The 23,523-nt window shown below is 47.4% G+C and overlaps 2 protein-coding genes across 4 annotated transcripts in view; both read left to right on the top strand.

The window, feature by feature from the left end:
- The window catches only part of PODXL2 (podocalyxin like 2), a 33,766-nt gene extending 22,409 nt beyond the window's left edge, over positions 1–11,357 (top strand). The window contains exons 4-8 of the mRNA XM_049826926.1: positions 177–251; positions 3,058–3,214; positions 4,811–4,872; positions 6,567–6,746; positions 7,101–11,357. Of these exons, the coding sequence (XP_049682883.1) occupies positions 177–251; positions 3,058–3,214; positions 4,811–4,872; positions 6,567–6,746; positions 7,101–7,310 (684 nt within the window). The 3' untranslated portion in view covers positions 7,311–11,357. The remainder of the gene's footprint in view (positions 1–176; positions 252–3,057; positions 3,215–4,810; positions 4,873–6,566; positions 6,747–7,100) is intronic.
- A 689-nt stretch (positions 11,358–12,046) lies between these two features.
- ABTB1 (ankyrin repeat and BTB domain containing 1) overlaps positions 12,047–23,523 on the top strand; it is a 29,656-nt gene continuing 18,179 nt past the window's right edge. Inside the window, exons 1-7 of one of the 3 annotated variants that reach the window (XM_049827062.1) lie at positions 12,047–12,232; positions 14,113–14,175; positions 15,852–15,907; positions 16,911–17,055; positions 18,962–19,121; positions 20,052–20,097; positions 21,112–21,228. In XM_049827062.1, the coding sequence (XP_049683019.1) occupies positions 12,177–12,232; positions 14,113–14,175; positions 15,852–15,907; positions 16,911–17,055; positions 18,962–19,121; positions 20,052–20,097; positions 21,112–21,228 (643 nt within the window). In that variant the 5' untranslated portion in view covers positions 12,047–12,176. Of the gene's footprint in view, positions 12,233–12,292; positions 13,073–13,092; positions 13,111–14,112; positions 14,176–15,851; positions 15,908–16,910; positions 17,056–18,961; positions 19,122–20,051; positions 20,098–21,111; positions 21,229–23,523 lie in introns of those variants that run through there. The other 2 variants (XM_049827064.1, XM_049827063.1) reach the window with 2 other exon arrangements.

Here is a 23,523-nt window from a genome sequence, read left to right as displayed (position 1 = left end):
AGCACTGAAATGGTGATTCCTCCTTAGTACAGAGTTAGAGGACAGCTTTAGCCTTTGAGAAGCGCTTCCTGGGGGTATGGCACAGCCCCTTGCTCCTGTCCCTTGTGCACCCATGGTTGCAGCAGGAGAGCTGCATTCACTACTCAAACCTAGCTGTCTTTGTCTTGTCTCTACAGGTGATCTGCAAAGACTGGAGCAACCTTGCGGGGAAAAACTACATCATCCTGAATATGTCGGATAACATTGACTGTGTAAGTCAGTCTAAGGAGATTTGATGGCATGTGGGGAATAGTGCTTAAAGAAGTGGGGGCAGGCAGAGTTCTTCCTGTCTGCATTCACTACAAAACATTTTAAAAGCCCTAAATCTCAATACATTGCACCTCTTACTGGTAGGAAACGTGGCAGGATTGAAGTGCAATTCTCCTTCCCTCTCTTCCTTTTCCTTCTCTTCCTTCCAGGATATAGTAACATTCCTCTGATGGCTCAGAGGAATAGAGACTCCCCATTTGCAGGGTGAATGGTTCAGTGTCAAACAACTGTCACTAAATCTTCCTTAAGTGCCTTTTCTCCCCACCCTGTTACCTTGTGTGTTATCTGGGTCTGTTAAGGAGCCACGCTCTTCAAATCCAATGCCTGTCCATCCATCCCCATAAAGCTGCAGATAATTCATGAGCCCAGAGCCCCTTGTGGATCACTGGTAAAAGGGCTCGTTCGCCTCTGCTGGGCCTTTTATCAGGCACTTTAAAACCAGTTGTGAAAGGCCTGGGGTCAAGGTGCCTTTCATAATTCTAAGAAATGATTACAAGCCTGACAGCCCGAGACCAAAATGTTTCATCGGGGAACTGTATTCTGGCCTCGCGTGTCTGCACTCTTGCTTTCTGCAGCTCCTGCTCTGGGCAGATCTGGCTGGCTTTGTTACTGCAGGGTGGCTGTGTGGCACTGACCTATTTCCACTACTTGTGAGTTGTTGGGGTTTTTTTAATGTGTGTGTGTGTGTGTTTTGGGTTTTTTTGAGGTGAACTTTTTGGAGTCAGGGAAAACAGGGGAATTCCTATACACAATAAAGCATGCTGACTGCATTAAGGGTAGATGAAAAGTCAGTCTCTTTCCTCCTGATTTAGGCAAACCAGTTTGCTCTTCGGAAGGTTTGAAGTATCTCTGCTACAGTTCACAAGTGCAACTCAGGAAATCAGTCCTTGAAAACCAGAGTCCTGATGCCCTGTTTCCTCCGTGTCTTAGTCCCCATTGCTCTTTATCCTATCTGTGTGGAGTTTAAATGCTGATTAATTTTGTAATATATAGTAGCTTCCTCCCTGTGGTCACTTGCACATGTGTTGTTTAAACCACTGTAAGGGTGAGAACTGAGAAGCAGATGTCTCTTGACGAAATTATGTCTTTACTGTTGAATCCTCAGTTCTACCTTGCTGAAGGACGACAGTGCCCTGGGATAGGCAGGGCTGAACTGTTTTTCTACTTGATTTCATGTTTCAAAACATATTTCCCAGCGAATGATTTGTGCTGTCCTCTCCCTTATTCAAAGGGACACTTGTCAACATACATATTTAACATGAACATTGCTTCGTTCCCTGCCTCCCATTACCACTTTGCATGGCTGAAGCTGGAATCAAGCTCTTCTCCTTTCCACTGATATTGATGCAGTTTGTTTCCTACCCATGGTAATCAGCTTAGTTTGGGCAACTCACCTACCCTCTGCCTGTCCCTTTTGTTTTCTAGTTGCTGTATCTGAGCCCTGTGGTGTTTGGATTTCCAGGGTTGTGAAGGAGAACCTGCATTGCAAGTGCTGTAGTTTAATTTAATGTCAGTGGGGTTTCCTCACATATTTCCTGTGTTTTTGATGCCCTGATCTGGTGTGGTGCTGAGTCCCACTGAAAAGCTGAGTGACAAGGAGGATGCTTAGGCCCTTCCAGAGAGTTGCACCTTGAGCTTTAATATTCTTCACAGCGCCAGGCTTTTACCTGCTGCAGGGATGATGTCTGTATTGCGGGGTTAAGCTGGCAGCCTGTTTATCTTCCTAATGGGCTCTGGGCAAGGGAGTCACTTCAGTCTCTCTCTGGGCACATCTCCCACTCAATATACCTGGCAATTTTGCCTGAGTGAGGACTGCGGCATCTGACCCAACAGTGGTACCTGGCTATACATCAGGAGGTGACCTCTACCTCTGTGCATGTGCGTTCAAGCTCCTTCACAGCTCCCTTTTCTCCACCATGGAGAATTTATCAGTGCTCTGCAACCTCTGCTTTCTGCATCATTAGAAACATCTCACCTCTGTCTTCCTCCTGCTCTTGGGCTTAGATGCTCCCCCTTCTTCCCCATCCCCCAAAACAGAGCTGCAGGCTGGCGGCGGGGCCGTGAACTGGAGCTGCAACAGAGCAGCATGGCGCTGCATCCTCATGCTGTTCCTCCTGCCTCCCCTTGCTGAAACCCATAACCTGATGAGAGGAGGCACTGGGAGGCCCTTGTGATTCAGGCCCCAGTCATCGGTGTCTTTTCCAATTAGGCCGTTTTCGGCACAGGCCTGTGTCTGCCCTGAGCGCTTCGAACTGCCATGGCAACAAGAGCTCTCCATTTTATTAATCATCTGTGTGGCCTTCAGGTTGGCATGGCAACCGGAGATAAGAATAGAAACACAGGAGTGAGAAAGCAGGAAAGGAGCCTGCCGAGGGATGGCTGGAGCATGTCAGGCTGAGTGGCACCCGCTGACCCAGTGCTGGCTGCGGGGAAGACCCTGGCTGCTTCCTTCTTGCCTTACACGATAGTGTTGCTTCAGGATCCCTGTGTGCCAGGGAAGATGGGCTTGGCATGGTGTGGGGTGTATGGCAGCCCCAGGAGCCGAGGAGGGCTGCTGTGTCAGGAGATGCGCGTGGGTCCAGCCTGGGGCACTGGGGATGTGCAGGGGAGCATTGCACCAGGTTCAGCATTGCTGGCTTTTGGGCACATCTGGTTCAGGGGTCTCGGCCATGCAGCCGTGCCAGCCCTGCAGTGCTACATCTTCCCTGTTCCCACCGTATGCTCACCAATGTCCCTTTCCTGTGGCAGGAGGAGTTTCGGCTGGAGCGGGGTCCTCAGCTGCTGGCACTGGTAGAGGATGCCTTCTCCAGACAGGCGGATGGGCTGCAGGACCGCTGGCTAATCTCTCTGAGCAAACCCAATGAGAACGACAAGCACTTGCTAATGACACTGGCAGGGGAACAGGGTAAGTGCTGGGAGAAGGAACCTTCCTGTGATGGGGGTGTGTATTTAAGGGGCTCTCAAAAGGCAGTGCTCAGCTATGTTGGAAGGAGTTTTTGCTCTCCAGTCCATTTCAATACCACCAGTTCCCAGTGTTCACTGGACTTGAGGGATGGAGGGGGACTGAGGACATAAGACTCTTTTTATTCATATCTGCCTTCTGGCTTGTCCCTCACCACTTGCATGCAGCTCCATCTTCTGTGCTTTGCCTCCTGCTTTGCTCCCTCCCTGGATGGCGTTCACTAGAGCATCCATCAGCTTTCTCCTGATGCTTATATACTCTCCTCCAAGGGCAGGCTACTGCAATGGCAGGACATGACAGCCTGCTCTTAGTTCACTTAACAATTTGTAAGTTTTGTCTGAACTGGGCCAGTCCTGATGGTGCCCTCCCTGCATCCCCCAAGAAACAAAAGCTGACAGTGAAAGGTGGGCTGGGCTGGAACATTTTAGCATCTCTTTAATCCCCTTGTGGTAGGGGAGTGCTTTTCCTGTACTGCTTCTGCTTCCTGCTTTAGTGACAGAGGCCTCTAATGTTGACATTATGGCCTATATGAAAAAAACCCCAACAGTATTCTAAAATGCCCCCCAGTGATAGGAAAATAGAGCTAATATTTAAGTGGTATTTTCTGTATCGATGCCTTAAATCATTGCATCTCTCCCAAGCCCTTGGGCTGGACCATGTGCCAATGAAAAGGCTTCGGTAACCATTTGGCCTTCTAAACAGAAACCTTCATGCCATCATGAGAGGGGACATGGAGTTCTGAACTCCAGCAGCACAGCCAGGCTGGGAGATATCCCTGTGTTTAGAGGCCTCAGGAACCAGAGTATTTTCTGCTCTGAAGAATCGTGCTTTTTTTCAGTTCCTCTTTTTACTGCTATGCAAGCAAAGGGAGAAATGGGCCTCAGCCTCTAAATCCTCCCTGACTGCTTCTGTTCTCCTGGCTTGGAGAGCGTCCTGGGAGCTGTTAGGGAAGGAGGGTCCCAGGAAGGGGTGGCTCAGTATGGGCTGGTGGCTCCCTAGTTGAAGCTGTCTGCTGCTGGGAGTGGAGCTGTTACAGCACACCTCCTGCAGACTCTGCTGTTGTGCCAGGCACACCACCTTGCCAGGGTGCTCTGCAGAGCAAAACACACCTGCTAAAGGTTGTGATTGGTGAGCATGGAGCTCTGTGGAGACATCTTGAGCACTGCAGCTCAGGATCAGGTTGTTCTGGATGGGGAGGCTGGATCAGGCAGCATAGGCAACTGCCTCCATGACTTTTTGGACACTGCTCCTCACTCCCAGAGCAGACACAGATCCTGAGAGCTGTGGTTATGGGGAGGGCACACCTAGGTGCCTCTGGTATCAGTTCATGCCTGGATTTTTCCCGCTCTTTAAAGAACATGTGGAGGTATCCTTGGTTGTGGTCCTTGCATTCTTTCAGCCTCCTAACATAAAGTACCAATGAACAAAAATGTGCATTCCCGGGCCTCTATTCTGTTGGGGATTTCACAGTGATGAGTACATATATCTGAGCTAACTGAGCTGAAAGCAGCACTGATCTCTCTGTCTCCTTCTTTACAGGTGTCATCCCTACAAAAGATGTTCTCATGGCACTGGGGGATGTTAAGAGGAGCTTAGCCGAGGTAAAAGCCTGTCTGCCTGCATCCATTTGTTAAGACTAGCTAGACAATTAAAATAAGCACCTTGAAAACTGGGAGCATATCTCAGGCTAACCGAATGCTGAACCCAGAGCAGGCAAACAGATGAGTCATACACTTGGCAAACTCCCTTCTCTCTTCTCTGGTAGTTGCCAGGCCATCAAATATCTGCTCCCATTAAGAGAGCAAGTGTGGGTTATTCCCTCCCTGCTTTTCTGGCTTGGTTGTGAAGCTGCTTTTTGCACACTCATTTTGCTGGGATACTTGGCCTCATCCCTTCTACGCTATTGCCTGTGGCAGTGTGGGAGCCACTGAGCCCCAGATTTGGCCCTGCTCACCTTACAGCTGATTCACATACATTGGCTGCTCTCAGTAGCTCAAGCTTTGCTGAAGGAGGTGGGAGAGGTGCCTGTACTAGATGGGACACGTTCACACACCTTATTCCTGCAATCCCAGGGTCTGCATTTCACTCCTTTAGATAACTGCCTACACAAGGGCAAGCAGAGGACCAGGGGGGATGGATGCCAGACTCTACTGTAGCTGCCTCTAGCCCTCACATATTGCCCTCTAACAGGCAGCTTGGAAGAGGTAGAGATGAGGACAAATGAGTCCCATGATCTCTGACTTTGCCCCTTAGGCCTATGGGATATGTAGGCACTGAGGGCCTGATACTGCTTGGGTTTTTTTACACTACTGGAGTAATTCTGCTGACTTTAGCAGCACAGTTGGGCCACTGGCTGTCTATCTGGTCTCAGGTTTTTCCCTGACCTAACGAACTGGTGCAGTTAGACAAAGCAAATTAAGTGCTCAGTGCTGTATTGATTGGCTTACACCAGAGAAAGTGCGAAAAGCCAACCCTCTAGAAATTGTGTGACTGAAGTATTAGCAGCTAGAACTGTCCAGAAAGAAGGATTCATGTCGGTGCAAGGTTTGACTTCTCTGTGCAACTGTGACCCTACGTTAACGTGCATCCTACCAGAGCAGGGCCTCACCACCTGCTTCCAGCTCTATCAATAATGAAACACTGCTCGTTGCATTGACCTTGCGCTAGCAAGAGCTTGAAAGGAGGAGGGAGGATATTCTCTTACACACGTCATACTTACTATCGAATTGATACATAACCTGCTTGAAATCTGCCAAGTTACTAGGACTGACATTGGCCTTTCTTTGCTGACAACCACAGGCGGCCCATTTCGAGGGCAGCTTTTTGGATCAGTAGGCAGCTGTCCACTTTCAAGACCTCGGAAAGACCACTATACCCTCTTAGGACCAGAGCTTTAATGGAAACTATTTATTATGGTTTCATTCTCTGTCACACAGTCACTAAAGCCTCAGCACCCATCAATGGTCTGTAGTTTGTTTTGGGTACTCATAATGCTGGGCAGTTTCTCCCATGAAAGCCTCTTTGTCTTGCACATAGGTGTGATCCTTGTGCAGATGATCAAAGTAAGATTGTGCCTACTTGCATTTGCTGACATGTTAGCTTTGATGGAACATGGCGTTGAACTTAGTCATGTACCTTCTAGTCATGGAAGACTCTGTACATCCTGAGTCCCCAACCCTGGCTTTTAGTTCCTTTGCCTACAGTGATAGTCCTGTATTTGGACCCTGGAAAGTCTGAACAGGATACCACCTGACTGCAGGCCAGGGGATTTAGTGTACCCCTTTCTTCCTTCCAGATTGGCATCCAGAATTATTCAACCACGACAAGCTGCCAGTCGCACCCCAACCAGACACGCAGCGATTATGGGAAACTCTTTGTGGTACTGGTGATCATCGGCTCCATCTGTGCCATCATCATTGTATTGGGGCTCATATACAACTGCTGGCAGAGACGCCTGCCCAAGATGAAGAACATGGTGAGTGAGCACTGGGCAGGTGCTGCGGGAAGGTGGCTGGACTCTTGCCTCTTGGGAAGGAGGGGACTGGAAAGTTAAGAGGGAGATTGTTTTCCCCTGTCCACTTACTGGGCATAGCTGGATACACTGCTGGAGCAGCAAGGGAGCCCATTCAGGTGTAAGAGATGCAAACCTGTCTCTTGCTGTGCTCAAGACAGGTAGTTTCCACTGTAACGGCTGGGCTAGGAGTAAATTTACCTTTTCCTATGACCCTGCAAAGTCCTCGGTGACCATCATAGCCTGGTCTGATTGTGCTTCTCAGCAGCATTAAGGCCTATCCTTTGTTTCCATTTGTGTTCCTCTTGTCCTTTGCAGTCGCATGGTGAGGAGCTGCGCTTTGTTGAGAATGGCTGCCATGACAACCCCACCTTGGATGTGGCCAGTGACAGCCAGTCGGAAATGCAGGAGAAGAAGCCAAGCGTGAATGGTGGAAACACCATCAATGGCCCCGACAGCTGGGATGTCCTGATCAATAAGCAGGCGAGCGAGGATGTGGATGTGTTTGAGGAAGACACACATCTTTAGAAAAAGAAGGGAGGGAACCACCCCCTTAAATACACTTGTGTCTCTCCTATCTTGACTGATGGACCACGGGATCGGGTGGCTTCTCAGGAACTTCTTAAAGGCTTGGAACAGGTCAAGTCTTTGGGCAAGTTTTCCCAATAGAAGTCCTGAGCCCACATCTGAGGTTTGGAGCCAGCAGGATCACTGAACAGAGGGAAGCGGGAGGGGTGGGGTTTGTAGGTCTCTGTGTGTGTTCCTATCAGTAACACCAATGCTTTCATCACCTTTAAATGCACTTACTGTAGCTCTCTGGTAGTGGCTGAGCTTGGCTAGGCTTGAGAAGCAAGGCGGTGAGGCTAAGTCTGCAACCAAGAGTCCAGCTTTGGGGAGTAAATTCACTTTGGGAGTCCAGCTGGAGTTACAGCAGACAGATCCTGACCTCAAGATGACGTTCAGTCCCTGCAGGTGCAGTAAAACCTGTGCATTCTGGACAGAGGGGAGCCAAGACTCAGTCCTGGGCACAGTCTGCATTCCACATGTGAAAATAGGTTTTCTAGTGCTCTAGCATTCAGCTGCTAATTAGATGAGCTGATGTTTACATCTGGGGAAAACATCCCACTATCATCACCACAAACAGCCCCACTCCCTTTTTCAGCTCCACAGCTCCAAGCTGAGTTTGCAAAGTTTGAGCACTTTACCCTTGCTTGATTGGTTGCAGAGAAGTCAGTGCCATGGTGCAGCATCTTAGCTGGAAATTTGCTTTAGATTGGAGAGTTGCTCAAAAAGGAAATTTACATGCCTCTTTCATGCAACAGCCTGTGCAATCAGTAGCAAAGTATCCCTTGTCTAAGTCTCAGTTTTAGACTGGCAGGCTGCTCTGGGGGAGGGGGAAGTGTTTAATGTCCCACAGGTGTAAATCGGGGTAACATCTTTAAAAATCACTGCATTTAAGCAAGTGTAAAAGCCAGTTCAGATGAGATGAGAATCAGATCGAAGAGCTCCCCAATGAACGTTTCTCAGGCATGCCTCAGGCAACTTTGAGGCTCCAGCTCCCCGAAGATATGTGATAAAAGGCACGTGAATATGCGTAATTGTTCTCTTAGCCCTGCCTAAACTGAGACTCAGAACTACTGTCAAGCCTGAAATCCCAGAACATTTGTTTCTTCTGTCATCGAGGGATTGAGGGACTTGCTTCAGTCAGAGGCAACAGTATTCCTCTCTGTTAAGGTGATCTGCATGCTTGCTTACTGCAAGATGCAGCTTTGCATTTAGTCTTTAAGGGAACCTTTGTACAGAAAGACCACAGATATGCAGCCTGATGCCGAGCCTGTAAATCTATCCCCGTATGTATAGATATTTTTAGCATGTTCATCCCTGATGTGAATGCCTAAAGTCAAGGTACAAGAGTCTGTTGTTTCATTTTGCATAGCGCTTTGCATACAAACTGAATCACAGATCACCTCGATGTAGGACCACGTTGATATCAGTCTATTAGGGATTCAAGAAAGGTGACTGCCTTTGGTTTCCTATCCAGATTGCAGTTTTCAGTGTTTTTATCCTGCCTCCATACCTTTCTCTGTGTTATGTAGGAGATGGTGATCATCAGCTCCTTTTGTATCTTGTTGGTAGGGTTGCAGAGATGCTCAGAGGAGTTCCCTCTCCTGCCCCAGCAGTTGATAATGGGGGACAGTCCCTGTACATGGACAGCCACATGTGGCCTTTCTCTGACCACCCCTGGCTGATGGCTCCTGCTGAGTTTGATGGGTCTGTGCAGTGAAACTGCACAAGTTCAGTGGCTGTGTTGATGGCACTTTGGGGCTCACAGGATTAAATGCAAGTTGTTGTTATGATATGGTGAGTAAATTAAAGCATGGGGTTAAAATTTGAGTTTGTATAGCACTTAGCATAACAGGGCCTGGCATGGCTGTGGCCTTTAGGCAATCTCACTGTATAAATGTTTCTAAGTCCAATAATTCTCACTAAATATGTTTTTAATGCCCAGTGGCTATTAAAAAGGTAATACCACCAATCAGCTGTGAACCAATTCACCCACAAAACACTTCCTTGGTGCACATCATCGCTAGGAGCTTCTTTGCTGCCCTGTTTTCTCTCCACTTTACTAATTCAGAGAAACAAGAAGGTGCTGATAAAGCAATGCTTCTGGCTGGGCTCAGCACCTCCTGGTCTGGTGTAAAGTCTTCAAACTTTAAAGAAACCAAGGGGGCTGTGCAGGCTTATTAATAAGCTAGCAAGTTCTCCTGATTTGCTCTTCTGGCTTCTTACGGCCTGAAGGTTTTCCAGAGACTGTAGAGCTCTCTTCTGCATCTGGAGCATCCAGGCGATCTTGAGAGTGTCTAAGGGTGGCTGTCAGGAGGCTGAGAACAATATTCTGCTGTCTCTGACAGGGTGCACCTGGCTGTATGATCTCAGTTTAGTTCCAGAAATCTACTGGTTAATAGCATTTCACTTTAGTCTGGTGATACTTTTTATACCTTTACCATTTGTTTTTTCTCTGTATCTTTTTTTGCACTAGGCTGATCTTGTTAAGTCGATTGCACTGTTGTCCCTCTCCCACCAGCCTTGCAGAGATGGGTCATCTCTGGGGACCTGCGGGCTGGGGAGCACTATAGAGAGGCTGTTGATAGCCCACTTACTCTGTTGTTCAGTGCTTGGGTTTCCAGCTCTGCACAGGGAGGGTTTAAAGAGGACGAGAAACTTTGTCTTAGCATTTGTAACAGGAAGCTTTTCTATCACCTTAACGTAGTTAAACTTCTTTTTAACAAGAACTGTCAAAGCTGGACTTCTCAGAGCGGTGTGCCAGGTGACAGAGCAGATTCAGGTGACAAAGTGATTCCTGGAAAACTGTTTTCCCACCTACTCGGACTTTGCTGTAGTCCCATCTGCCAAACGTTTGATAGCACTGACACCTGGTGGCTGCTGGGAGTTGGAGACGAAAAAATAATAAAAAAAGGAGTTTTCCCCCCCTCTTAGCTCTGACTATTTGTTTCCTGTGACTTGCCTAGGACAGTCACCTGCTTTATTCATGAGGGGCTGCTGGCCTTGCCTGTGAGCAGAGGGGCTCACACCAGGCACGTAAGGGGTGGTTTGTGTGAGGACAGCTCTTTCTGCAAAGCAATGAGATGGGACATTCCTTGGAGTCACCGATCTAGAGGCCCTGGGTAGCAATACAGGGTTTCAGCTCCATCTCGCCACTTTCTCCTCCACTTGCCCCTTCTCCTCCTGGGGACCATAGCCAGAAAGCAGAGGCTCTGGCTTGAAATGGAGGTGGTTCTTCAGAGAGAACATCAAGTGCTGGCGTGAGGAGCTCTGTGCCCCAGGGCATGCCGGCGGTGACATCGGCTGGATGCACAGCCAAGATCAGAGTGGCTCTCCATCTCTGTGGGACGGTAGCCAGATGTGGTCTGGGATGGCCAAGCTGCAGATTACTCCCAGATGTTGCCCAGATGTCTTGAAGAGCATCTGTAATGTGGAGTCCAACATGTGCTAGGACTTTGCATCCTGCAGACCACCTTGTGGCATGTAGGGTGTAGAGAAACAATGAGAACTGACCAGTAACTGTGCTGTGGAGTATGTAATGCAGGTTGAGAATACAGTTCAAGATACCACCTTAAGGATCTCTCTGGGCAAAGGATGCGGTGTGAAATGAAGGTGCGTTATCGTACGGATCATTGTAGTATGACCTTAGACCATTGCAGCAGGATCCCACTGCATCCACTGCCATCAGCAGCTCGTCTGTTCCCATCCACCTTCGCAGCCACGCAGGAGCACCTTTCCTTCGCAGAGGGTTTGGGGCACCTTGAACGGTCAGAGACAACAACCACCTTTATCTGTGCTGGCTCAGAAGAGCCTTGTGGGCTCATCTTGGCTGACACCCAGGCTCCCGGCTGTTCTTAACACCCTCATTCCTGCTGGACCTAAACTGTCTGCGAGCCCTGGCCACTGCTCGGGATTGCTGCCGGAGAACACTTAGAAACACTCGCGTCTGGCCCTGGAAGCGACAGGGTTGTGGTTTTGTTTTCTTTGCAATAAAACGCACCTCCTGGGTGTCTGAACACTGACCGGAGCGGAGTCCTTTGCTTGGCTGCATCTGCCTGAATTCGCACCGCCCGCATCTGTTAACGTGGTGTTGGTCAGGGTCCCTCTGCCGGGATGGGGGGGTCGGTCAGCCCACAGAGCTCTCCTTAATTCTCAATGATCAGAAGCCCTGAGCCGTGCCAGGTGCCTGGGCTGTGGGAAACTGCCCCCCACCCCTGCCACGGTGTGACGGTGCTGTCCCCGTGGGGTCCAGCCCAGGACCCCGGTTGCCTGCTAGGGCAGCTTAGCACAAGTCTCTGTTCCAGCGCAGAGCCCGCGCCACGCGTGTCCTGGAGCAGGTGCCCCCAGCTGGTTCTGCTCTCCGCCAGCCCACACCTGCTCCGGAGCTGGACCCCACGCAACTGCGCGTGGTCCAGAGCCCCACCACGTGTGCCAGCCCCCTCTCGGGTGTGTTCCAGAGCAGTCCCGCCATGCTTGTCCCAGAACCGACCCCCCTTTCACCACCACCCCCCCCGCCCCGTTCCACCCGCGCCCCGGAGCCGCCCTCCCCGCTCCCACGCAGGCCTCCGGGCGGCAGTTGCTCCTCCAGGCCGCCAGGGGGCGCCGCGCGCCGCGCCGCTAGGCCAGGTCGACGGCAGGGCCGCTCCGCTCCCGCCGCCCCGCCCCGCCCCGCCCTCCGCCGTGTTTACATCCGCCGCCGCTTCCGTCCCGCCGCCGTCGCTGCCCCTCCGGCCCCTTCCCCCGGCTCGGCCCGGCCCGGCCCGGTCCCTTGCGGCTGCCCTCCGCTCTCCGCGTCAATGCGGCGCCGCCGCCCCGCGGCCTGCCCCGGCCATGGACACCAGCGACCTCTTCACCAGCTGCAAGAAAGGGGACGTGAGCCGCGTGCGGTGAGCCGGGCCGGGGCCGAGCTGCCAGCCCCGGGGCGGGGAGGGGAGCAGTTCCCGGCGGCCCCCCCAGCGTGAGCCGCTGCCTTTAGCCACCCGGGGGAAGCGGGGCCGGGACCCGGACCCGCCGCGGGTCGTGTTTACCAGAAGCCGTTCCCGGCCTTCCCCCGGCCGCTGAAGCAGCGGGGCTCTCGCAGCCTTGGGTGTCCCTGGGGCAGCCGCCGTGCCAGGAGGTGCCTGGGGTGTGAAAAGGAGAGTTTGCGAATAAACGCGCCTCGCTTTTGCCCCGAGGAGTTCGGTGTATGCTGAGTCTTTGCTAGTGCTCTTGGGTTTGTGTGAGGTTTTCTTAAAATTGAGGCATCTGAATATCAGACGGTTGTGGCCGTACTTCGCTGGTATGAATGCTCTCTGTGGCAGGTGTCCTTGCAAAAGTCTCTTCTCTTCAGCTGCTCTTTCCCGACTGTTGGAAGCTGTATTTGCATCGGCAGGAAGCTAGATCTCCGGGAAGTAATCATCACAGAAATATTTAGACACCTTGAGCTGTAGACTGTGTAGTATCCCTGAGAAATACGAAGCCACTAAATTTCAGGTCAAGTCTCCTTCCTCACACTGAAGCCGTATGGCTTAGCTGCAGTGATCTCAGATCAGGAGTCAGACAAGCTGCTTGTCTGCAGGGCGAGGGGATGTTGTAACGCAAAGGCCCAAAGTTTACAAGGCAACTCTTCTGCTGCATCTCGTGGTTTGAGTCTAAGACCGTTCTTCACCTTTTGATCCTACTTGATTCTTCCAGCTCCCAACACGTGGATCTTCCCAGATAATCAGAAGGAGCCTCTCTGTTTCAAGGTGCTCACTAATGAAGGATAAATAGACAGATAGATGAGGTCTGGGGAACATTGTTGTCAGTTGTGCATTCATATTAGATTATTTCACTGCAAGCACTAAATTGCAGGTTTACTGTAGAAGGAGGGGCCCTGCAGGTGGCCTTGCAGAGGTTTAAGATGACCAGCATCGAAGCGATAGTGGAGAAATGATCAGTCTGGGAATGCTGTCAAAGCAGAGGGAACAAACTGACTACATGGAGCTGAGTAGAAAGGAGCGGAGTTGCTTGGGATTTTGAATGTGGTCAGAGAAGTTTGAGACATGAAAGATGGAGGGAGTGAAAGGGGCAGCTGATGTGGCGGATGAGAAAAAAAACCAACAACCCACCTTGAGAATCTTTGTGCAGGCTGAAAGGAACTTTTACACGTGGTTTGGAGAGATGGTTGTTGCGGTAGTTGGGGACAGGCTATAATAAGAGCCCAGCTGTGTAGGAGATTTGGGTACAAGGCAAAGGCTGGCTTCTAGAGGTGCCAAAGAGGGAGCGTTGGCAGCATTTGATATAGCCTAAATGTGCAGGACAAGGAAGTGGCAGGAATTAAGAGCAGCCTGGAGTGACACCGATGTTGTTACTTGTGGCAAGAAAAGCCACCAGCAGGATGGGAGTCCAGCCTTGGCCTTGTAAACTTGCCCTCTTATTTGTAAGCATCCAGGCTGTGGGCATTGTTGGAGAATGTAAAGGTACTGCTGAAGTGCTCGGGCTTCTTTTGTGATTGCTGCCCTGTTAGGGCTCAGCAGGAAGTGGGTTTGATTCCCCTCTTTCCCCATGTGCACCACTTAAGATTGAAGAGGGCTGCCAAGCCATGCTGCAGAACGCTGTTCTTTGGGTTGAGGATTTGACTGATGCCCCTTCAGCCACAGCTGACAGCTCCCCAAGTCGAATGCAAAATCCTGTCATACCTTTGGAAGTTACTGTATAAACTCAAAGTTAAATCTTTTGAAAGAAGAGAATGTGACTGAGTGAGTAGCTGCATGAAATTGTAACTTTGCTCTCCTTTTTCTTCCAGATACCTTCTTGAACAGCGAGATGTGGAAATTAATGTCCGTGATAAATGGGACAGTACACCTCTGTGAGTCTGGCAGCCTGGAGTGTTGTCTGGGTGGGAGGGCTTTCAGAGCTCTTTTGCTCTCTATGCATCAGAAGCTAGGAGCACTGTTACAAAATGTCTCAGGTTCTGCTTTTTGGGAGATTTGGCTACGTATTTCTGCTTCTCTTTGCGGGTGCTGTGCTATATATCTTTGTCTCCCCATCTGACTTGACGCTTGCTGTAGTAGTGCTCAGAAAGCTGGTTAATTTTGTGACCAAATTACCTGGATTAAGCAGTCTGTTCTTGGCCTGATTAGGCTTTTCCCCCCCTCAAAGTGTATAGCATTCTGGCATGTCTTTTCAGGTGAAGGCTTGGCTTGGTGAAATGCAAAGTGACTGTGGGATCACAGTCTTGTCTGGCTGTCGTGGTTTAACCCCAGCCAGCAACTAAGCACCACGCAGCCGCTCACTCACCCCACCCCCCCCCCCCCAGTGGGATGGGGGAGAAAATTGGGAAAAGAAGTAAAACTTTTGGGTTGAGATAAGAACAGTTTAATAGAACAGAAAAGAAGAAACTAATAATGATAATGATAACACTAATAAAATGACAACAGTAGTAATAAAAGGATTGGAATGTACAAATGATGCGCAGTGCAGTTGCTCACCACCCGCCGACTGACACCCAGCTAGTCCCTGAGCAGCGATTCCCCCCTCTTCCCAGTTCCTAAACTAGATGGGATGTCACATGGTATGGAATACCCTGTTGGCCAGTTTGGGTCAGCTGCCCTGGCTCTGTCCTGTGCCAACTTCTTGTGCCCCTCCAGCTTTCTCGCTGGCTGGGCATGAGAAGCTGAAAAATCCTTGACTTGAGACTAAACACTACTTAGCAACAACTGAAAACATCAGTGTGTTATCAACATTCTTCTCATACTGAACTCAAAACATAGCACTGTACCAGCTACTAGGAAGACAGTTAACTCTATCCCAGCTGAAACCAGGACACTGGCAAGGCTGTGAACATGCAGTAGGTGTTGAGGAATCCCCATGCTGGTGCTGAGGAGGGTGGTGTGAGCTTTCTACCTCCTAAGTGCATTTAGATATCTGCAGTATATTTTGAGTATGGAATAACTTGCCATAGTAAAGGTAGACTAACATTTGCCTGCTGCAATGCATGTTACAGGATTCTCTGAGTTTGTAAGACAGTTTGAGGTCCATGTGAAAGAGAATCATGAAAGGCTTCAATTGTGAAAGAGAAAACAAAACACATTGTAAGTAGGAATTTGAGGGGCAGATTTGCTGTACATCCAGTGTGGGTGCTGTTCCCTCGTTATCATAGCATGCAGCAGCCAGACTGACAATACAAGGAGCAAGGAGTGTTTTTGAGAATTCATTGGAATTGCTGAGTGCCCATGAAATGAATTCCATTAAAATGAGGATGGATTTGCCAGCTGGTGGTGCAACAGAAGATGCTGAACTTGGACTGGGACCTTTGAGATCTCCTTGCAGGACAGCAGTGCCTAGGGGTGCTGGGAACAGATCCTGCTTGGTCTGTTGCTGGGGTCAGACTTCTATGCTATTCAGTAGCAATTCCTCACTCCTATGAGGATTCATTCTCTAAGCTTATCAGGCATGGCTCGGTGCTGAGATCTGTGTGCTATGGTGAGCCCAAACACTGAATTTTGCTGCCTACTGTATCTTTAATTTTCTTTATCTTGTCAGGTATTATGCTTGCCTCTGTGGACATGAGGAGCTTGTACGCTATCTTCTAGCCAATGGTGAGCAAAAGTGTCCTGCTTATGGGTGCAACATCTTTCTCCATACTGGTCTGTAGGGATTGTATATCCTTCTAGCTGTCCCTTGTGGAAACTTCTATTATAACCAACCATCCAATCAGCTATCTCAGGCTGCACTGGGAGCCCTGGACACACTTTCGTGGTCCCTCTTGCAGGCCATTTGCTGCTTGAATTTGCTACAGGGAAACTTTCTGTGATGACTCGAGGCAGCATGACTTTCTGAAATCACAGCTGATGTTTTGTGAGCGTGCATTGCTGATGTAAGAATCGTACTTCATCTGAAGAACTGTCTGTGTAAAACTTTCTTGTACTATTCTGATAGCCTTGCTTTGTAAACAGGACTTAAAGGTGAAATGCAAGTGCTTTTACTAACCTCAGACAAAGCAAGACAAACTCTCCAGGCAAAGTGCCTGCCCATTTGGTTCCCAGCACCCAAATTCCCTTAGGTAGTGGTGATGTTCCATGTTCTGGCAGAGGAATCAGAGTGCAGCGTCAGACCTCAAAAGGTTTGTTTCTTCCACTGCATTCAGAGCATCTTAATCAACCACTTGTGTAATTCTAAAATAGCAAAATGCAAGTGCCCTCCAAATTTCTAGCAGACTGTAACCTAAAGAGGCATCTCTTGCTTTGTGCAAGGCAGAAATGCTTTTTAGGAGGAGCTGTTAAGAGTCCAATAAGTGATTGTACTCTTTGCACAGTGAGATTCTTCTTTGCAGAACACTGCTGGTGCCATGCTGAGAGGCTTATTACCAGGCTCAGTTTAAAAGAGTCATGACTCCTTCAGAAAGGGCTTTTGCTGTGGAAGAACAGCTTTAGGTTATACACATGTAAGGGGAGCTTAGTTTTTGTAAATATGCTCAGTAGCATAGGGGATCACAGTGAAACGTGTCACCAGCCAAAAGTCATACTCGTTTAGCGACCGTTCAGGGATACTTGAGAAGGATTTAACTCTGCCTGCTGGCATGTACCTGTGACCATTTTGCAGGAGCAAAATGTGAAGCAAACACTTTTGATGGGGAACGTTGTTTGTACGGAGCTTTGAGTGATGCCATCCGACGTCTGCTGAAGGAGTACAAACAGATCACGGCAAAGTGCATGAAGAGAGACTACTATGATGTCTTCCTGCAGCGGTAAGCAGATGAGGCAGCATCATGCGTAATGCATTCTGTCATCCTTTCTTGGCTGTTAACCTGGATATTCAAGCTCTCTGTTAAGGGCAGATTTGAAAGGCAACTGATCAGTACCCTGTCTCATTCCTGGGCATGTAGAGCTTCCTAAGGGATGTTTCTTTGTGCCCTAATGGATGACTTCCAGGTATGTGTGCATTTAAAATATAGCCTCCAGTGAGTAGGTACAGACTCCAGAGCCAACAGAAACTGGTCTTTATACAACAAGCATTAAACTGTCGTCCTTGACTGTCAAGTGAAAATCAGATCACTAAAACCACATCAGCGATTTAGGATAATCAGTCAACTGAAATTGAGTTTCAGGCCTGAAGTGCCATAGCCCGTGAGCTGAGGTTTCCAGCAGTGATAATGGGTATCTCATTTCTGAGATAGAGCACCTTAAGAAGCCTCAAACTGACTTACAGGGACGCTGCTGATTTCCTTCTTTCTGTTCATTAAAATGTGTTAATTTTAAGATGTTTTTGAAAGTTGCCTGTCATACCTTGTAGTCCTAGCCTAGAGCTTGAGAAGAAGCCTGACTTGCTCTAGGAGTAGAGGAATAGTGTCAATCTTTTCTTCTTGCTGTTTTTCTACCCTGGTAGTTCTGATGTTATTACACAGACTTGGGTTTGTGTGGGGTTTTTTTTTCCTTCCCATTGGACTGACTTTAAAAAAATAACCAACAAGGTTTGAAAGGTTTAAAAAAATAACCAACAAGAAAGATCCAACAATCTTCCCATTGCTACAGAGTCCTAATTTCTGAAGCTGTGGGGAAGAGGGGAGGAAGGAAACTCATTTATCTGAGTAAAATCAGATCCTGCCTTTCAGGGAAGTAGAATTTTGCACGGTGATTTATCATTCCCCAGGTGAGTTTGTGGCTCAGATGATGCAGGGTTGAGCACACAGGAAAACTAAAATGTGCTGTATGCTGCTTCTCATTCCAAACAGACCTTGCATTAAAATTGAAACAAAGGGCAACAGTAGGGGGCAAAAAATAAACACGTAACTGCTTCTATTTTATTTTGGGCAAGACACTAGTAGGAAGGATGTTCTAGTGGCAGGAGATTGAGATCAGCATTCAAGACCCTGCTCTGACGTCATCTCCTTGTGTGACCCCACACCTTTCTGTGCACTAGTCCTGCTTTCTGGAAGGAGTATGATGCCTGATGTCTGCCTGATTTGACCACTTGAGCATGTTTGTGAGGATATATATGCAAGGAGTCATGGGCATTAGGAAGTGCTGGTGATGGTTGCTGTAAACACAAGAAGTAGCAATCTTGGGGTTTTTTTCCTTTTAAAGAATGAGAGTATGGGCATGCAATCATAAACAAGGCTTCTTGTCTGATGTGGTAATTGCCTGCATTTCATGCCTGTAACATCCTTCCTTCTTCTGAGGGTGGGTGACATGAAGTCCTCTCCTATTTGCTGCATGGTTAAAGTGTGCACACTGACTGTTGCACCTTCCTTTGTAGTGGGGTAATTCTTTTTGAAAGTGTGCTTCTGTAGGGCTTTTTGTCATATGACAATTTAAAAGCAGGATTAACCTTTAGAGATGGGTTTGGGGGCAACTAGTTCTGCTTTAAAATCTGTTCCTGTGTTCAGGTGTTCACCTGAGGCAGGAAGGTTTCATTCTCCAGCCTCTCTCTTGCTCTAATTAAACTTCTTTGAGTCATTGGAGGGAGTGAGAGATCCCAGTCTAGTATGTAAAGTACCAGCCCCCACACTGGCCTTCTAACTGGCCAGGGAGAGACTGCAATGTCCAGAGGTATTTGATCATTTAGACCTAATTGTACCATGTCGCCCACTAGCTTTACTCCATTCTCTCCTTTCTCGTTCTGCAATGAGTTTCCCCTCTCTTTGTTCCCTACAGGTTGCTGGAGCAGGGTTACCAAAGTGATATTGTTTTCATTGTTCATGGCAAATCCTTCTGTGCCCACCGGTGCATTCTCAGTGCTCGCAGCGCCTACTTTGCGGAAATGTTTGAGACCAAATGGAAGGGGAAGAACATGATAGTGTTGAAGCATCCACTGGTGAGCAAGTCTATGCTTCCAGCTCTTTCCTTTCTTTTCCTATTTCAACTGGGTGAGAAAAGTTGAGTAGGAAGGACTGTTTGAGGGTTAACTTCCACAGTGCATAGCTCCTGGGCCTCAGAATGACCCTAGCCAAGGAAAGGAGCTTGTGGAGGCACTTAATGGAGTAAAATAGCATCTTATTCAGATAACAAAAGGCTGTAGACTGCGTACTTCCCCTTTGTTCCCTCTGTCATAGGCTCAAGCATATCTTAATTAATTGCAGTAGCAGGTAGCTGTTACCATCTGCCAGCTGTGTCACAACTCCTCTGTGGGATGAGTTGGGTCTGTCTAATTCCTGGTGGACAGGTGGTCTGTGGTGAAGACATCACCTCCATAATTGGCACTAATTGAGTCTCTTTTGTTGCCTTTGCAGCAAGAACTAAATAGGCCATAAGTGCATTCCATCCATTAATCATCAATACTCTGGCATACATTGCTATAGCTTGATTGTGGCTTTGCAAAACCTCTCATGACAAACATACTTCCAGTTTCTCAGGACATTGCTTAATGTCTCGCCTTTCTCTTTGTACAAGAACCTGTCTTTCTTCTCAGATTAAGAAGAGTTGGAAATGTTTGCAACCAGTGAAAGACTGGATTTTACAGAGCCTGTATTACAACTTGTGTCTTTGGAGTACTGCTATTAGTCAGGTCCTGTCCCCCTAGGTACATGGATTAGTATCAGCTGATACTTTAAAAGAGCTGTATAAGCCAGGTGGAGTAGCAGCATTAGTTATGTGAGGAGCAAGGAAATTGGGTGCAGTGTGGGAGTTGCTATTTAAGTGGGGTTTTTCTGACTTGTTCAGGATCTTGTTTGTATCCAGGCAAGTTTCAAGCTCGTTACTAAGTTCCTGGGAATTTTAAAGGTAACTTTCTCATGTTTTGTTTTAGATTAATCCAGCAGCCTTTGGCTCTCTTCTGCAGTATCTATACACAGGTAAATGACTTAATGTTTAGTGTGTGTATACATGGCTGGTGGGCAGCTGTCTGTGCTTCTGCCATAGCGCTGCTTGGGTGGCACAGGCTTGCAGACAGCCAGGTTTGGGTGCATGAGTTGCCAGCACATCCTCTCTGCTGGCAGAAGGGGAGAATGTGAGCAATCCCCAGCTCTTCCAAGTTGTTTGTACCTTTTGCCAGTTGTTGTCCTGCCAATAGCTATACAGTCAATTAAAAAAAAATAACAGCTTAGGTAGATTGGTTGGATGTGTGTGGAGAATGTATTTTTAACTTAAGGAAGGTAAATTGTCATCTGGGAAAACAATCCCCTAAAGTGGTGAAAAGCCAGGTTCCCACACAGGACATATTCAGTCTGGCAGACCTGAGCAGTGTGTGCTGAATGTTTTGACTACTTTCTAATATTTTTTCTGAATGGAAGTTCATCCTAAACCTTCTGTGAAAATGCCAAATACTGTGTTGTAGGCATGCTAAGTGCTGAACTATTTCAGGCCAGGAGGTGGTGCCAGAAAACAGCTTTACCTTCAAGGTTCTCCTTCCCCAGTCCGGTGTTTTCAGAAATGTTCCTTGCCACGTTTTCAGTGATGTTAAAAGACTCTGGGATGACAGCTTGTGAGCCTGAAGTCTTTTCTTACCCAAAGCCAGGTAGCCAATGGTGGTAGTCATGCAGGCTGCTGTTGTGCTGCTATTTTTTTCTTTTCTGATGGAATTAGACATCTTTTGTATAAGCCTGTTCGGTCTTTGGCCTCTTGAATGAAGCTATTAGGGTAGACTCAGGAAAGTGGGAATGTGAATATGCCAAACTGAGATTCATTGAAGTGGTGGGTGCTGGAGTACTGAGTCTTAGCTTCTTGGACTGAGTTGTAACTGGATGCTGAAAAGTGAGGCGATATGTCTACTGAATTTCTGTGCCATCAAGTCTTTAGTCCTTAATTTTTGCCATTTTTACACCTAAGTGGTATGGGTTAAAAGAACTGGCTGCATTTCTTCTTGGCAGGTCGTCTTGATATCGACGTAGAATATGTAAATGATTGCAAGAGGTTAGCCAAGCAGTGTCGGCTGCAGGACCTCATAGATGATTTGGAGACCAAATGTAAAAAAGTCTACGAATTTGGTAAGCATTTTACTTGCCATTGTCTCTGCCGTGCCTGTGTGCCCTTTCAGGGAGAAAGAGGAAAGTGTCATGGCGGATGTTTCATGGTGCCCTTGGGGCTTCCAGAAAATAATTCTGTTGTGGAATTCCCATGTCTGCATGATAGTTTTCAGTCATGGGCTCTCTGTAGGGCAGCTGGAGTGGTTTCTGACACATGCATGTTTATCATTTATATTGAATGTTTTCATTATAGTAGAGCAGCCATGGCAGCAGGACTTTGCTGTGATTGCCAGACATTCAGTGTAGCACTCTGGGGTATATTGTGAAGTGCCTTTCAGCGGAGAGCTTGTTTAAATCACTGGGGAGATAAAATATGTACAATAAAAAGTTCTTTTCTGCATTTATTTGACCCCTAACCAAAGTAAAACGTTTGATAATTGGCTCAAAATGGATGCAGAGGGAGATACAACACTTTTTTAAAAGCAGAGGAGTATTTCTGAAAGCATGTATATATATATAACACCTGTATGTGCCAAACCTTAAATGATGCAATCCTCTATTTAAAGGCTTTTTGTTATCCAAAGAGCTTGTGATCTAATCATGACATCAGCTTATTGCGTGAAATCCAACAGTTGGAGTTTATCATTCATCTCCTTAGCTCAAGCTAAAGGACACGTGAAGACGAATTGAAACAGCACAAGTAGGGCAAAGCGGTGTTAGTCATTATGTAAAAAAAATAATCTGGTAACAAAACCTTCAGGCTGAAAACATCTGATTCTCATTTCATGCTCTGAGTTAACTCCTTTACTTCAGTCAAGTTAATTTTGGTTTGAGAAGAGAATCTAGCCTGTAGCTTTTAAGTCAATAGCATCTTCTTCCTTAATCTAAGAGGTAAGGGTGTAGCTATTCCACCTTTCCCTTTTGAATTATGAGTTCTGATTATTCAGCCTCCTGAAGTTGCTGGGCTTAACAGATAGAGACAATACTTCTAGCTCAAAAAATTCCTCATCTGCAAATCACACGGAAGATATTACCATGTGTATGTCTCCCCTTATGCATGTGCAATTGTTTGGTGGTGGTTGGGTACAAGGTTACCACGGCACAGCTGTTCCCATGTAGACCAGGGTGCAAGTCCTTCTGGAAGCCGTATCATAAGTCTTACCTCAGCCATGTAAACACAAATGTAAACATGCATCTGAAGAGATTAGAAATGCATTTCTTGATTTCTTGCTACAAATAGTTTAAGATAACAGTTTGTCTATTAATTAAGTGGTGGAAAAGGGGTGTGGTGGTGAATACCATGAAGAGAAGATAAAAGCTACTCAGACAATCAGGTAACAAAATTATCTTGTGGCATCTTTTGATACCAGAGTAGTCTAGTGAGATGCTGGAGGTCTTTTTTTCCCCTTGTTTTTTTTCTTTTTTAGCTTTTTATCTTTTTCTCCCATGGTCTATCTGAGACCGTGGAGGAGACCACTCCACCTTAAAACATCAAGTTAAAATTAGATTGTGGGAGGAAAATAAGATGGATAGCTTGCTAGCTGTCTGAAGCCATTGCACAGTATGTCACTGGCAACTTAAGGATCATGAAGTCTGGTGGTTAAATTTGTGAACTGCAAAAAAGCTGACTTCTTGGTGGGTTTTAAAAATGGAAAATGGTGAATTAACGTCTCAGGTTGATTGGGAATTTCAGATACATGCTCCGCTTGGAAATGTAATACAAACTTCCTGGATGGCACTGAACAAATCATTTAATTTCTGTGTTCTTTGGGAGGGAGCAGCTGTTCTTCACATCTAAGGCCTGACAGAAGACATAATCAATGGGTGGTGTGAAGCACTGATGGAACTACTAGGCTTTATTTTTAATTATGGCAGGTTGGATTCAAATGAATAGGCAGAACTGCTGATAGGTCTGTTAAAAGTTTGTTTCTCTCATCTGATCTCATGTGGAAGACAGGAGAACTTGATTCTCCAGAAAGTAATACATGTAAGAATTATAGAAGTTAAAAATTGGGAAAGATCTTAGATCACATCATGTCTGGCGCTTGACAAAGCATTAGTGTTCCTTCTAGGGTGTTAGGAATCTCTGCTTGTTCAAAGTGCAGGTCTGCAGAGCAGGATCGTGTCTTGCATCTGTATTGTAAGGTTGAGACCTAAGCCAATGCAGCTCCAGTGGATAATTGCAGTCTCTACAATCTCATTATCTAGAGTTAATCAGCATTTCAAAAGCACTTAGTATCTTGGCATGCACAGACAGTAGTTTAGGAAAACCATGAAGAGGATGACCCAGTGCCTTCTGTTGCACCTGAGGGAGAC

The sequence above is a fragment of the Accipiter gentilis genome, chromosome 23 (genome assembly GCF_929443795.1).
Source record: "Accipiter gentilis chromosome 23, bAccGen1.1, whole genome shotgun sequence".
Classification (NCBI taxonomy): domain Eukaryota; kingdom Metazoa; phylum Chordata; class Aves; order Accipitriformes; family Accipitridae; genus Astur; species Astur gentilis.
This window is presented reverse-complemented; position numbering and strand designations above follow the sequence as displayed.